At 43.6% G+C, this 15,165-nt stretch overlaps 3 protein-coding genes across 3 annotated transcripts in view; all 3 read left to right on the forward strand.

Annotated features, from left to right (window-relative positions):
- The window catches only part of LOC129147642 (zinc finger protein ZFP2-like), a 60,122-nt gene that overhangs the window by 40,855 nt on the left and 4,102 nt on the right, over nt 1-15,165 (forward strand). The window contains 1 exon segment of the mRNA XM_054710554.1: nt 14,565-14,638. Within this exon segment, the coding sequence (XP_054566529.1) occupies nt 14,565-14,638 (74 nt within the window).
- Nucleotides 1-15,165, forward strand: part of LOC129147640 (zinc finger protein 420-like) — a 90,521-nt gene that overhangs the window by 40,829 nt on the left and 34,527 nt on the right. The gene's annotated exons all lie outside the window — the stretch shown is intronic.
- Nucleotides 1,404-11,441, forward strand: LOC103304737 (zinc finger protein 525-like). The gene is made up of 4 exons (XM_054711047.1): nt 1,404-1,564; nt 3,652-3,797; nt 6,989-7,115; nt 11,383-11,441. Exons 2-4 carry the CDS (start codon nt 3,783-3,785, stop codon nt 11,439-11,441), a joined length of 201 nt encoding a protein of 66 aa, XP_054567022.1. The 5' UTR covers nt 1,404-1,564; nt 3,652-3,782.

The raw sequence follows: 15,165 nt of genomic DNA on the forward strand, positions 1-15,165 counted from the left end.
TAAAGTAAATAAAAATTTATTGGATAAACTCCAACAAATACCTATATTCATGAAAATACTGGAAAATAATCAAAAGGAACAAAATGTGATGGGACTAAGTAAACTGACAATCATTCTTATAACTTTTAAATATTGTTTATTTTAAAATTGTCTTGTTTCCCAAATATAGGGAAAATTAACAGCAGACATTCTACATTAATATCAATGTCCCATTAACTGGGTTATAGGGACTACTAAAGTCAAAATATTTATTTAAAAATGCCTTCCCAGGAAAAAAACCGGTTTGGCTCAGTAGATAGAGCGTCAGTCTGCGGACTGAAAGGTCCCAGGTTCGATCCCAGTCAAGGGCATGTACATTGGTTGCAGGCACATCCCCCGGTGGAGGGTGTGCAGGAGGCAGCTGGTCGATGTCTCTCTCTCATCGATGTTTCTAGCTCTCTATCCCTCTCCCTTCCTCTCTGTGAAAAATCAATAAAATATATTCAAAAACAAACAAACAAAATAAATAAATAAAAATGCCTACCCAGAACACAAAGACTTCAAAGACTACAACTATCAACTAGAAAAATTTTATCCCTTGAAAAATACATAAATTAAAATCTGTTTCCCACTGTGTTGGACAGACTTTATCTCATCAGGTGCCTAACCATGAATGGACATCTGGGTCTGTCTCTGACACCCCCATCCACCTGCTTTTCTACTCAAGCTGCCTCTCCATTCAGATGGGGGGACAGGGAGGGGCTGAGAGAGCAGGCTGCCCTTCCCCTCCCCCTCCTCACTGAGGGTTTAAGGATCCAGGCAAATCAGAGGCAGAAAGTTACTGGTTTCAAACCCAGTCTGCCCGCCTTTTGAATTCTCTGTAACTTCCCTGTGAGAATGTGTTACCGGCTGTGAAGATCCTGGAAAGACACCTCCTGGGACATGTGCAGCTGAAGGGCAGGCCAGCCAGTAGCTCTCAGCACCGCCTCTGGGATCTGGAAACTTCTGTGTGGATTCCAGATGCCTCCTCTCCTCTTTATGCTTTGCCACAGCTGCCATTTACTCGCTAGCACCCCAATAAAAGAACAGCCCCTCTTTCTGGGGAGCCTTGTGCCATCAGAGGGCACCTGGCCCTTTCCTCCCTTTAAAGAAGCAAAATACCCGCCCTCTCTCTGCTCCTGTCTCTTCTCTCCCTGGTGATCCTGTCACAGCCGCGTCACCAGCCAAACCCCAACAATGACGGGGGAACTCCACCAGGAAGGGCTGTCCCTGTGGGAGGAGGTGAGGGACCCAGGGCTGCCCCCTCGCTCCTGCCCCGCCCTCCCTCCCTCTGTCCCCGCACAGGCCCCGCCCCCACCGCGGAGCCGCTCAGCCCAGGCGCTGGCCCCGCCCATCCCGCAGGGAGGCGCATGCGCAGTTGCTGGCAGACGCGGAAGCGGCTGTGGAGGGGAAGGTGGCGGTTCCCTGAGGAGGTGTCTGTGCTTTAAAGCCGCTGCTCTCCGTCCCCCTCCCCGCAGGGAAGGCTGAGGGCGCTGCGGGCGCTGAAGTCCGTGGTGAGGTCCCCGCCCCAGAGCCCCTCACAGCGGTGAGTCCGGTCCCGGGCGGCTGCGCACTGGAGGCGCCGCGTTCCTTTGGGGGAAACTGAGGCCCGGCCGCGGTCTCTCCGCCTGTGGCTGTGGGCCCCGCCTGCCGCGTGGTTTTCCTGCTGAAAACCATTCCCGGGGCCGCCGGTCCCCCCGCGGGGCTGGGAGTCTGGGTCCGGGGGTTCCCGCCCTTTGCGCCTCCCCGCCCGGCGCTTTCCGCCCACAGAGCCCGGCTGGCTCCCGGCCTGGGGGTCTGCACCCCGCCTTCCTAGGCCCCCCATTAATAAGGGGTCTGAGTGCCCGGGGAGCACAGTGTCCATGGGGAGGGGCTCAGGGGGAAGAACGCGGTGTCCCCAGAAGAGTGACCTGCCCGCAGGGAGGGCTTTGTGGGGGCGGTGACTGCGGGGGGCGGGGACCCGGGCTGGGGGGTCAGGAGGGGAGGGAGAGAGACAGACACGTGGGAGGAGGAAGGGCGGTGAGGGGTCCACAGAGGGGCCATAGGGGTGTGGGGGGACTGGACGGCGATGGTGGGAGTGAGGGGGGAACTCGGGAAAGCAGCCTGAGGAGGAGGGAAGTGGGGAACTAGGGGGAGGGGAGCCCAGAGAGAGGAGGGAGCTGAGGGGAGAGGGTCCTGGTGAGCAGAAGTGGGGGCCGCACAGGAGGAGGCACCTCAGACGGAGACTCTGGTTCAGAGGAGAAGAGTTGGGGAGCGAGTGCAGGGACGGAAAGGGGGGCTTAGGGAGGAGGGAGCAGAGGGGAGCAGCGCGGAGTCCCCAGCTGTGGGGAGCAGGACAGACTGTCACGGGCAGCAGCGGGGACACGGGCGTGGGGAGGGACAGAAGGACGTGTGTGGAGATGGGAGCCGTCAGAGACCAGGAGAAAGAGCACCGGAAGGGAAATGGGTTTCAGGAGGTTCATGGTCCGGGTGTAGGGACAGACAGAGAAAAGGGGGGAAGAGCAGAGGAGGGGGACACAGGAAAGGACCACAGAGGAGAGAAAGGGAACAGGGAGACACAGACAGACCCATGGACAGAAATACATGGTGGTGGGAGGAGGGGACCCTGATCTGGGTCAGGGGTGAGCTGATGGGGTGTGGATGATTTAGTTGTGATATATTGTGTGTTTATGTCTCTCTGTGTGTGTATTTGTATAAAGATAACCACTATTTATCTCCGGGAGGCATGGAGGGGGAGAGAGATGGAAACATCGATGAGTAGAGTCAATCATTGATCAGCTGCCTCTTGCACTCTGGTCACTGGGGATCAAACCTGCAACCTGGCCACATGCCCTGACTTGGAATCCATGACGTCGTGCTTCATAGGTCCAAGCTCCACCACTGAGTCATGCCTCCTAGTTGTGTCTTTATATATTTAATTTAACAGCTGAATTGTCTTAGCTATACAGATTGAATGAGAACTATAAACCTCCAGTTTATAAGATTTGGGAATTTTGTAATTATTTGCTTCCAATTGCAACCCTTATTCACTCAGAGGGGAGAGACTTGTCTGTTGGTCATGGGTCCCTTGTCATTTCCTGGGATGGCAACGAGGAGGTGACCTGTGTCTGTCACCACCTGATGCTTTTTCAAGGGATATTAGAAGCCTTAGCTTTGTTGCTGTGGTGTGTGTGGTGTTTTGTGGGTTGTGTGTGTTACTTCCATGGATTTACTTTTTCTATTCCTGACAATTTATTATTTAAAAACATCCTGAGGTAAATTGAGAAATGCCCTCAGGGGCACTTTCCCCCGTGGAGGCGGACAGCTGCTCTGGGTGGGGCATCATTGGTTACTGAGGGGCCCCAGGTGATTGGAAGGTGAGGACAGGGATTAGCAGGAGGGTTGCAGGACGCCTTTGTGAGAGTGGGGAGCAGGTTTGTTCAGGGGAGGTAAGGGGGGGCTCTGTTTGGTTTGGGGCATCAGGACACCAACTCACCTTCTCTTTTCTGTAGGAGTTTGTGGATGTCTTTGGGAGGAGAGGCATTTAAAGACAAAATAAAACACCTCACAGTGTGGTCCCCATGTGGGAGCTCATTGTTCCTGACTCTCTCCTGTGACTGAGGACAGGAGGGGTGGCCTTTTCCTCGTTTCCAGGTCCTTCTGACGGTGAGTGTGAGGTGAGCTGATGAACAGGCTGTGTGGTCACCTTTGAAGGCACATTCTGTGACTCCTCAACATACTGTCACCTGAGCAAACATCCCAGACCCCATCAGGACCAGGACCACATGGCTGCTTCTCAGGTAAAAGATGTGTCCTGGGTCAGAGGTTATGTTTGCTTTTCCTCTGAATTCTGGTGATTTATTTCTCTAGTTCCGATGTTCTTTCCTTTGCAGGTTTTTTTTTTCTTCCGTATTTCATTACTTTATTCATCATTGTCAATATCAGCTGTTTCTATATTTCTCTCTAGTTTTCTGTGTGTGTTTTTTTTCTTTTTTCCCCCTCTTTTTTAAAATTTATTTTTATTGATTTCAGCATGGAAAGGACAGGGAGAGAGATAGAGACATCAATTAGGTTAGAGAATCATGGGTCAGCTGTCTCCTGTACCCCACCCTGCACTGGGTATGGAGTCTGATACCTGGCGTGTGCCCTGACCAGGAATCTAAGCCTTCCCTCCTGGTTCATAGGTCAGCCCTCTACCTCTCAGCTACTCTGGCCAAGGTATAATTCTCTCCTTTGTGCCAGAGCCTTGTCTGCATTCATTTTGCCACCCTCCCCAGGTCAGGAAGCATTCCTACCTTTAATTAGTGACTTTCAACTACTCAAAACATCCCTTTTGTGACAGATCAAACTTGGAAGGCAGCCATGTCCAACATCACTACTGGGATGGGGTCAGAGGCTCAGGTATCACTGAAGAAACCAAATGAAGGTTTTAGTTTTAAGTGGCTACAGCATCCATCAGCTCTAGATCACATCTTACTGCTCAGAATAGCTCAGAAAGCTCTGAAAAAAAGGGCAAATAGAAGAAACTTGCTCATTAGATTAGTACAAAAGACTTGGTAGGTAACTACTATTAGCTTACGGAACATGAGAGGTACAGGTGGATTAACACTTGCAAAAATTAATGTTTATTCGTGATCATTTCCCCATAATTATTTATTGATGTATTTTTGGCAGTAATGTCACAGCGGTGATGACCTGACCCTCCGTGTGCCTCAGTCACCTGATGCCCATTGTTCAGCCCACCTGGTGTTCACGTGGCAGAGGTGCTCCCCTCACTGTGGAGTTCATGGTCTCCCTTTCTCAGGAACAAGGGTGTAGTAGCGATTTAATGAAAATTTTGCAAAGACCATCACTTCACATCTGGAAATATCCTTCTTCTTATTTTGCGTTTCCTCTGGAAAATGAAGGACTTACTTTTACTTCCTACACAGATCATTGGCTTTTGCATGGGAGCTTTAACTATTTAGGCTTTGATTCTTTACATTTTACTTAAATTCCATACTCCCATTATGGACATAGCCTGCATGATCACTTCTTGTATTCTCTAGGAAGTGTCCAAGAATGACATTATTAATGTATCTTCAGTTTCATTAAATTTCTACAACATAGTTCTCCAATAATGATACATAAAAATTTTGAAAGAAATGTACTAGTAAGAAAAATTAGTTCCCCCAGGCTGGTGTGGATCAGTGGTGGAGGGTTTGATTCCTGGTCCAGGGCAAGTACCTCCTGGGAACCTGTGGTAGGCAACCAATCCATGTGTCTCTTTCACCTATCTCTGTCTTTGTTCTTTCTCTCTCTCTCCCTCTCTCCCTCGCTCTCTCTCTCTCTCTCTCTCCCTCTCCCTCCCTTCCTGCCTCCCTCCCCTATTCTCGCTTTGTGCCTCTACCTCCCTGCCTTCCGCTCTTGAAAAGTCTATGCAAAAAATCTCTCCAGGCGAGGATTTACAGCCACAAAAAGGAAACAGTAGGTTTAACTGGTTTTCTAACCTTATGTTTCTCTGCTTATTGTGTTTATAAAACACAAAGGGGAACATACACAAATAGACTCATGAGATTTAGAAAATCACTAAACCATCTTCATTTCATAGTTGTAAAATGTGTGTCTCTGTGCTTAAACTGTTAACATTATTTCAGCTATTTTTTTCCAAGTATATTTTTATGGATTTCAGAGAGGAAGGGAGAGGTAGAGAGAGAGAGAAACGTCATTAATGAGAGCGAATCATTGATCGGCTGCCTCTTGCACACCCCGCACTGGGGATTGAGCCCACAACCTGGTCGTGTGCCCAAACCAAGAATTGAATCAGCCGAAACCGGTTTGGCTCAGTGGATAGAGCGTCGGCCTGCGGACTCAGGGGTCCCAGGTTCGATTCCGGTCAAGGGCATGTACCTTGGTTGCGGGCACATCCCCAGTAGGAGGTGTGCAGGAGGCAGCTGATTGATGTTTCTCTCTCATCGATGTTTCTAACTCTCTATCCCTCTCTCTTTCTCTCTCTGAAAAATCAATAAAATATATAATTTAAAAAAAAAGAATTGAATCAGTGACCGCTTGGTGCATGGGCCAGTGCTCAAGCACTGAGCCACACCAGCTGGACCAGGCAGAAGAATCTTGTTCTCAGATTACTCATAGTAAATTTCCAACTAGAATTGTGGTTCCTGTGTGTCCTGTTCCATGAGAACTGGATTCCATTAGCAAACCCTTTTAGTTCAAAGTTCTGTATGAATTTTCCCTTGTGTGTCCTTTTTCTCTGTGTTCAGAAGTGTGGCGCCTGATGCGGAAACATTGGCATCACAAGTAAAACGTGAGCTTGTGACACGTGGAAACACAGGCCCCATCTCAGAACCTGGATCAGAATCTGTGTGTTCACAGAAAGTCATTTTGTTGTGGTCTGCTTCACACGTGAGACGAAGTCCATATACTTCCAATGCAGCATGACATTGCCAGCTGAGAAATATGTACCACTGACTCTGAACAAGGCAAATGCAGCACTCAGAAATCCATATGCCTGTTTCCATGCCTTAATTTTATTTAATGTATTTATTTTTTTAACATTTTTATTGATTTCAGAGAGGAAGGGAGGGAGAGAAAGAAAAAAAAAAATGATGAGAGAGAATCCTTGATCGGCTGCCTCCTTCACAACCCCTACTGGGCATCCAGCCCGCAACCCTTGGCATGTGCCCTTGATCAGAATCGAACCCGTGACTCTTCAGTCTGTAGTCCGCCACTCTGCTGAGCCGGATCAACAAGGGCCATGCCTTAATTTTAAAGTTTATTTTCCTGTAAAGTAAAATCTGTTCTGTGGGTTTGTGGACATGTGTCATCCTCATGTGTCAGAAAACACATCAGAGAATGTGACTGGGACAAAGGGTTCTTACTGGATAATTCAGGAAACTCCGCTAGGTCCAAACCTCTTCTCCTCGCACTGTTTTCACGTTGGGTGACATTATGAACTCTGCTGGTGACCTCTTGGTAACTGTGGCTTTTCTTTCAGGGACTGTTGACCTTCAGGGATGTGGCCATAGATTTCTCTCAGGAGGAGTGGGAATGCCTGGACCCGGCTCAACGGAAGTTGTACCTGGATGTGATGTTGGAGAACTACAGCAACCTGGTCTCCGTGGGTGAGGATGACTTCTTGGGCCCTAGCTGGTTGGGCTCAGTGGATCTAGCGCCAGCCTGCAGACTGAAAGATCCCAGGTCAATGCCGATCAAGGGCCAATGCCCGGGTTGCTGACTCCCTCTCCAATAGGGTGTGTGCAGGAGGCAACCAACTAATCAATGATTCTCATCATTGATGTTTCTATCTCTCTCCCTTCTTGTCTGAAAGCAATGAAAATATACATTTTGAAAAGAGGAACAAATTGGGGGTAAAAAAGAAAGGCTTTGTGATGTATGTGAATTAGGAACTCAGTGTTTGCACACTTTCCATGTTGTCTACACTAAGGTACTATCTGAAAATAATATTTTAGAAAGTCATTTTCTAGAATATTCTAACATTCTACCATGTCTTCTGGACAACCTGGATTGGAAACCCTCCTATCAAAATTCACACTCCATTTACTTTTATTTTTATATTTTTTAAGATTTTATTGAATTCAGGGAGGAAGGGAGAATTAGAGAGAGATAGAAACTTCACCTGGGCATTAGTTGAATTTTTGTATGTGCCCTGAACAGAGATCAAACCTACAACTTTGTTATATCTGTACAAACCTCTAAGCAAGTGGGCTACCTGGGCAGGCAGATTGGATTCTTTCACTGACTTCTTTTTTTTTTTTTTTTAAATATATTTTATTGATTTTTTAAAGACAGGAAGGGGAGAGGGATAGAGAGTTAGAAACATCAATGAGAGAGAAACATCGCCGAAACCGGTTTGGCTCAGTGGATAGAGTGTCAGCCTGCGGACTGAAGGGTCCCAGGTTCGATTCCGGTCAAGGTCATGTACCTTGGTTGCGGGCACATCCCCAGTACGAGGTGTGCAGCTGATCGATGTTTCTCTCTCATCGACGTTTCTAACTCTATCCCTCTCCCTTCCTCTCTGTAAAAAAATCAATAAAAATATATTTTAAAAAAAAACAAAGAAGAGAGAGAGAGAGAAACATCAATCAGCTGCCTCCTGCACACTCCCTACTGGGTATGTTCCTGCAACCAAGGTACATGCCCTCGGCCGGAATCGAACGTGGGACCCTTGAGTCCACAGGCCAATGCTCTATCCACTGAGCCAAACTGGTTAGGGCTCTTTCACTTTCTTCTATGTATCTAAACTATAATGAATTTTCATCGCTTGCTGTATTATTTCTATATAGTAGTGAGTAATACTTTATTTTTTGTACTTCAGTTTATTTATTCATTCACTTGTTGACAGACCTCTTCATTGCTTCCAATTTTTGTAAATTATGAATAAACAGCCCCCTTATAGGCTTTTGTGTAGATAAAAGCTTAACTTTCTACTTTAAGAGTCAGGAGCCCTATTACTGAGTGTGTATTTAATTTTATAAAAACCACCAGAGCATCTCCCCAAGAGGCGTAGCATTTGGCATTTTCAGCCGCAGTGATTGGAGTTCCAGTGGCTCCACATCACAAAGGCATTTCGTGGGGTCCGTGTTCTGGATTCTGACCTGTTCAATGGCGATTTAGTATTTCTTGCTTTGCTGTTTGTTACTTCTCATTGTTATGATGTGCATTTCCTTAATGACATAAGACGTGTATGATCTTACACTGATTTTCTATGAGTATGTGTTTTGTAGTGCTGTGCTTTAAGGTGTTTGTCAGGTTCTTTTGTCAGTGTGGAGTTTGAAGACTTCTTTGTCTGTTTTGCATGATTGTCCTGTGCATGTTGCCTTTTTTATGAATATAGATGTCCTGGAGGCCTGGTGCACGAAATGCGTACTGGGTGGGGTCCCTAGGCCTGGCCTCCTGGCCTCCTCTTCCCTTGCTCCTTCAGAGCCCCGCCACATTTACTGGTCGCCCCCTGGTGGTCAATGCATGTCATAATGAGCGATTGATCCGATCTCCAGGTTGAACTCCTGAACGGACCATAGATAGATTTTTATTGATTTCAAAGAAAATATGAGAGGGAGAGAGATATAGACACATCAATGATTGGAGAGAATCATTGATCAACTGCCATGTGCCCCGACTAGGAAGCGAACAGCGACATCTTGGTTCATAGGTCGACGGCTCAGCTACTGAGCCCTGGAAGCTGGGCCGTGTTGAATTTTACAAATATGTTTTCTCAGCCAGTGGCTTCTTTTTTTTTTTTTTTTTTTTTCTGTTGCAGATGGTGTTTTTGTTTTTTTCTTTAATGTTTGAGTTGATACTTTGGGAGTTTTCATTTTAATACAATGGATTGAAATACAAACCTGGTTATGTATTTGACTTTCAAAAATGTGAAATGTATAAAATTAATGTAGTTTTATATTCAACAACGTGGAAGTTATATTTGCAGTTTTTGTGTCATTTCTGAAATAAACAGATACTGAGTCACATCTAGATGTGAGTTGAGATATAAATTTTGTCATCTTGTATGTCAAATCAAATGAAATCTTTTATTTCAAATGGTAGAGCATCATTATAAAAATAGTTGGTTTTTTTTTTTCAGTCCAATATCTTCACTATTGCAAATAGTTCTGCAATGGATATATGGCTGGGTGTATCTTTTTTAATTCACGTTCTCTGTATAAATCGCCAGAAATGGAATCGCTTTGTTATCTGGTACTTGTTTGTACATATTGGAAAATCCGTCGTGTTTTAGAAGTGGCTGCATGAATCTATATATATAAAAGCCTAAGTGACAGCTTGACCAGTTGCTATGATGATGCACTGACCACCAGGGGGCAGGTACTTAACACAGGATCTGCCCCCTGGTGGTTGATGTGCTTCCACAGCCAACTGCCCTTGGCCATCCATCCTCATTCCGTCCATCCCCCTGGCCAGCCAGCCCCAATCAGTTCCTATTGCCAGCCAGGTCGAGGGACCCGACCCGTGCACTAATTCATGCACTGGGCCTCTAGTGTGTTTATAATCTTGCTGACAGTGTATGAATGTTCTCATTTCTCCATTTCATTGGTGATACTTGTTGTTTTTTGATTTATGGATGATTGGCATCCTGTCAGTTGTTTGGTGGTATTTCATGCTGGTGTCCATTTGAATTTCTCTGATGATGAATGAGTTGAACATCTTTTAATATGTCTACTGCACATCTTTATGTCTTGTTTGGGAAATGTGTATTCAGGTCCTCTGCTCATTTTTCAATCATATTGTTTGTCTTTTTGGTGTTAAGTTGTGTGAGTTCCTCACATATTTTGGATCTTTATTTTTCGAGGATGTAACAATGCTGGGCTTTTTTGGTGTTTATTATTTTGTGGTTTCTTTGGTATACCAAACTTACTCTTGTGTAGTCTCATTTCTTTATTTTTTAGCTTCTTTGTTATGCCTAGGAAGATATATGCAAACCAGAATATTTTAACGGTGATGGTAAAGTTCATTTACTACGCTTTCTTTCAGTGTTTTCATGGTTTCAGGTCTTATATTTTAGTTGTTAGTTCATGCTGAGTACATTTTGGTTCATTGCCTATGAACAAGGTCTAGTTTTAGTATCTTTGCGTGTATTGGTTCCATTTTTTCACACTACTTGGTGAAGAATCTGTCTTTACCTATCATGTATTCTTGCCTTCTATCTTATAGATTAGTTAACGATATAGCTTTGGACATTTTTTACAGTTGTGTTACTTCTTTTTTCATGTTGATTTTAAAAGGTCATTATATATTCTGGATATTAACTACTTATCAGATAATATGTTTTATAGAAATATTTTCCCATGCTACAGCTTGTATTTTGAACACACTGACAATTTGCTTTAATGGAAGTTATATTTATATGGGGTATAATGCCTTTTGACTTTTATTTTGTTGTCTTCCATTTAGTGCTATAATAAAAAAATCAAATGTCATAGAAATTGTTCTATATGACCTAGCCGGATTGGCTCAGGGGATATGGTATCAACCTGTGGACTGAAGGATCCTGGGTTCAATTCCAGTCAAGGGCACATGACCAAGGTGCAGGCTCGATCCCTAGTACGGGCCATATAGGAGGCAGTCAATCAATGAATCTCTCCTTATGTTTCTATCTCTCTCTCTCCCTCTCCCTTCCTCTCTGAGAGCAATAAAATGTACTGATATTTAAAAGAAAAAGAAAAAGTTTTCAATAACTTCTTTTAATAGATTCAGTTATTATTAGCTTTATGTTTCAGTCTTTATCCATTTTGGTTTAATATTTGTGTATGGTGTTTAATTACAGTCCAACTTCACTCATTCTTTTCCATGTAGACATCTAAGTATCTCAACACTGTCCGTATATGTGATAGTATCCTTTACTTCTTTGTGGTATAGGCGCCCTTGTAGAAGATTATTTTACCTCGTGCGGGAGAAGTTGTAAGCAGCCTCTTTAGTCTACAGTGCTTCTTTTTTGTAGTTGTTGTTGATCCTCACATGAGGACATTTTTTCCATTGTTTTTCAGAGAGAGTGGAAGGGTGGGAGCAAGGAGAGGGGAGAGAGATGGAAACATCGATGTGAGAGAGACACATCAACTGGCCCCATTCTGCTGGTGCCTCAACCCAGGTGGGGTGGGAATTTGCAACTGAGGTCTGTGCCCTTTAAGGGGAATTGAACCCGCCACCCTGAAGTGCACAGGATGATGCTCTGACCCTGAGCCACACTGGCCAGGGCCTACCATGCTCCTTTATTAACCTGTGTCTTAATGTGTAGATGATACTTTTGGATAATTTCAGTTTTGAAATATTTTTTTCAATCACAAAGCATGATGCCTTTAAGGTTATACTGTCTCTCCCATGTTTGTTTTGGTTCCGTGGTGTCCTGTGTCATTTCATATCAGTTTTAAGATGAGGATTGCTAATTTTGTGAAAAGTGTCATTGGGACAAGGATAGTGACTGCTTTGAATGTTTGTGCCAACCCTGGGTACTCGTGACAGCTTATATTGTTAGCATTCCAATTTAAGGCCATTGCATTTAGAGTTCATTTATTGAGTTCTTATTTAATGACAGCCAACACTACTTTATACTTTCTTTGTATTGATTTTATAGAAGAGAGCAACTGAGGGGGAGACAGAGAGAGGGGGAGTCAGTCATTTATTTCCCCACTTAGTTATGCTTTCATTGGGGACTTTTTAATGTGCCCTGAGCAAAGGTCAGCGCTGTAATGTTTTGGTATCAGGACCGCACTCTAAACGACTGAGCTGCTGGGGCAAGGCGACAACATCCTTTTCTTATCTGTGCTTTAGGCACCCTTGTTGACGATCTTCAGACCCTATCCTGGAGAATTCCTATGTAGATTTGTTATTCACCTTGCTTTACTATTTCCCTCTGCCTTAATGTCTGCATTACAGGTTTTAGTTAGTTTATTTATTCTTTTCTTTTTTTTTAATTTTTATTTCAGAGGGAAAGATAGTTAGAAACATCAATGATGAGAGAGAATCATTGCTAGGCTGCCTCCTACACGTCCCCTACTGGGGAACAAGTTGGCAACCCTGACATGAGCCCTCGAAAGTAATCGATCCCGGGACCCTCAGTTCACAAGCTGGTGCTCTATCCACCGAGCCAAAACGGCTGGAGATGTATTATAGTTTTTTGGTAACATGAGCTTTGAAGTATGTTTTAATATCAGGAAGCCTGAAGCCTTTAATTTCATACATTGTTTTTACGATTGACTTGGTTACATGGAGTCCTGTGACTTTCACATTAATTTTAGAAAGAGCTTTCGTGTTTCCAGCAAAAGTATCACTGGGACTTGGATAGGGATTGCTTTGAAGGTTTAGGTCCCTTTGGGTTCTAATGACAGCTGATACTGTTAGCATTTCACAGTAGGATCATGGAATGTGTTTTCCAACTTACTGATTTCTTCTTTAATTACAGCCAGCAGTGTGTGTGTGTGTGTGTGTGTGTGTGTGTGTGTGTGTGTGTGTGTGTGTGTGTTGTCACTGCTCATCGGATGATATTTTTCCCATTGAGTTTTAGAGAGTAGAAGGAAGGGAGGGAGGGAGGGATTGAAAGAGAGAGAGAGAAATATGGATGTGAGAGGGAGATGTTGTATGCTTGGCTTCTCACACATCCCAAATGGGGTTCAGATCCAACCTGCAACTATTTCTTGGGTGGCCCCAGGCTCTAACCACTGAGACACACTGCAGAGGGCAGCCAGCAATATTTTATGCTTTACAGCATGCAAGTCATGCACCTTCTTGGCATGTAAACTGTTAATATTTCATTTTCAATTATGCTGATTTTCATGTAAATACACACTTGATTTGTTATTTTGTATTAATATTTGTTACCTTATAGGAAAATAGCTAACTTCATTGGGTGGTTTTACATAGCATATTTTGAGAAATTAATTATATACCTATATGTATATTTTTAGAAATGTAGAGGTTGTGATTTGCAATACAGAATTTTGTCACCTCTTAGTAGATATCATTTTATTTATTTTCTATTTTTCTTGTGACCATGGGAACTACCTAAAATATCTTAAGGTTATAACAGTGTACCTTAAACTCATAGTGTCAGTTGCATACAAAAAAATCTATGGATTGCCATTTTTACCCATGTGCCCACATAAGTGGATATCACATTATCTTTAATGTTGTGTGCCAGCAGAGATTTAAGATTTTATTTCTTTTATATATATATCTTTATTTTTTTCGAAATACATTTTTATTTCAGAGAAGGTGATGGGGAGAGAGATAGAAACATACATGATGAGAGAGAATCATTGATCCCCCCCCCCCCCCCACACACACACACACACACACACTGGGGAAAGGACCCACAACACAGGATTGAGCCCTGACCAGTAATCAAACTGTGACCTCCTGGTTCATAGGTAAATCCTTATCCACTGAGCCATGCCGCTCGGACTATTCTTTTATTTTATTTTATATTTTTTATTGATTTTTTACAGAGAGGAAGAGAGAGGGATAGAGAGTTAGAAACATCGATGAGAGAGAAACATCGATCAGCCGCCTCTTGCACACCCCCCCACTGGGGATGCGCCCGCAACCAAGGTACATGCCCTTGACCGGAATCGAACTTAGGACCCTTGAGTCCGCAGGCCGATGCTCTATTCACTGAGCCAAACCGGTTTCGGCTATTCTTTTATTTTCTAAAGTTCCACAAGAGAAATCAAAGTGATACGTGTTTCTTTAATAGAACACAACAAATAGAAGATGCACAAATGCCCTTTCCTCACCTCTCTCTCCCTCTCTCCCTCTCCCTCTCCTTTTCCCTCTCTCTCTCTCTCTCTCCTAAGAAGAAACTGGAAATATGGAGTGTTTTTATAATATTGCCATTGTGTGCCAGGGCATTTGAGCAGTTATTGGCAAATGTAAGCAACTCTTTCTCCTTCTTTGATGTCAGTTTTTCTCATTGTATCTATCTTGAGCTTTCTCTGAATTCTTTACTTGCTCATGGAGTACTCTAAAATGTCATTTGGTTAATAGTTGCTGGTAAGTTCAGAATATACTCACCTGATTGTCAAAACTGAAAATTTGTTTTTTTCCAGCTAAACCATCTAAAGATAGCCAGGCCTTTATGCCAACGCCCGGAATACAAGATTTATTCCCTGAAATAATACTGGTAAGATATAAAAGGTGTCACTTTGATAATGTACACTTAATGAAAGCCTTGGAATTTGAGGAAGAGTGTGATGAGAAAGGAGGATATGAATATAAACAGACCTATTCTGGGACAGTTATCATAATTAATTTCTTTTTACCTAAAGATGTCAGGTGTATTATGCATTTGGGAAACCTCCCAATTTAAAGTCAGTTCCATTGGCAGATCAGCGTGTTTGTGCACATAAAGGTTGAAAACAAATTTTTCTGTCATGTATTCTTGGACAGGAAATCTGGAAAAACTAGGAATTTGCATAGTCTGTAGTGTAAATAATCATTTGAATTGTTTAAAACATAGGGTGGGATTTAAGTTTGGTCAATTATTCTAAAATATATAGATTTATAATGTACCTATACAATTAAAATGTTAATTTGTCAATCTGTTAAGATTTTTTTAACTAAAAATATATTTTTATAGATTTCAGAGAGTAAGGGAGTTGAAAAGAGAGAGGAGAACATCATTCATTGGTGGCCTCCTGCATGCCTCCC

Source organism: Eptesicus fuscus, chromosome 21, assembly GCF_027574615.1.
Source record: "Eptesicus fuscus isolate TK198812 chromosome 21, DD_ASM_mEF_20220401, whole genome shotgun sequence".
NCBI lineage: Eukaryota > Metazoa > Chordata > Mammalia > Chiroptera > Vespertilionidae > Eptesicus > Eptesicus fuscus.

Bases quoted from the DNA above. Each gene is read 5' to 3' on its own strand.
- LOC103304737 (XM_054711047.1), top strand. The intron at 7,116-11,382 runs GTGAGGATGACT...TTTGTGGTATAG, and splicing joins CAGCAACCTGGTCTCCGTGG to GCGCCCTTGTAGAAGATTAT.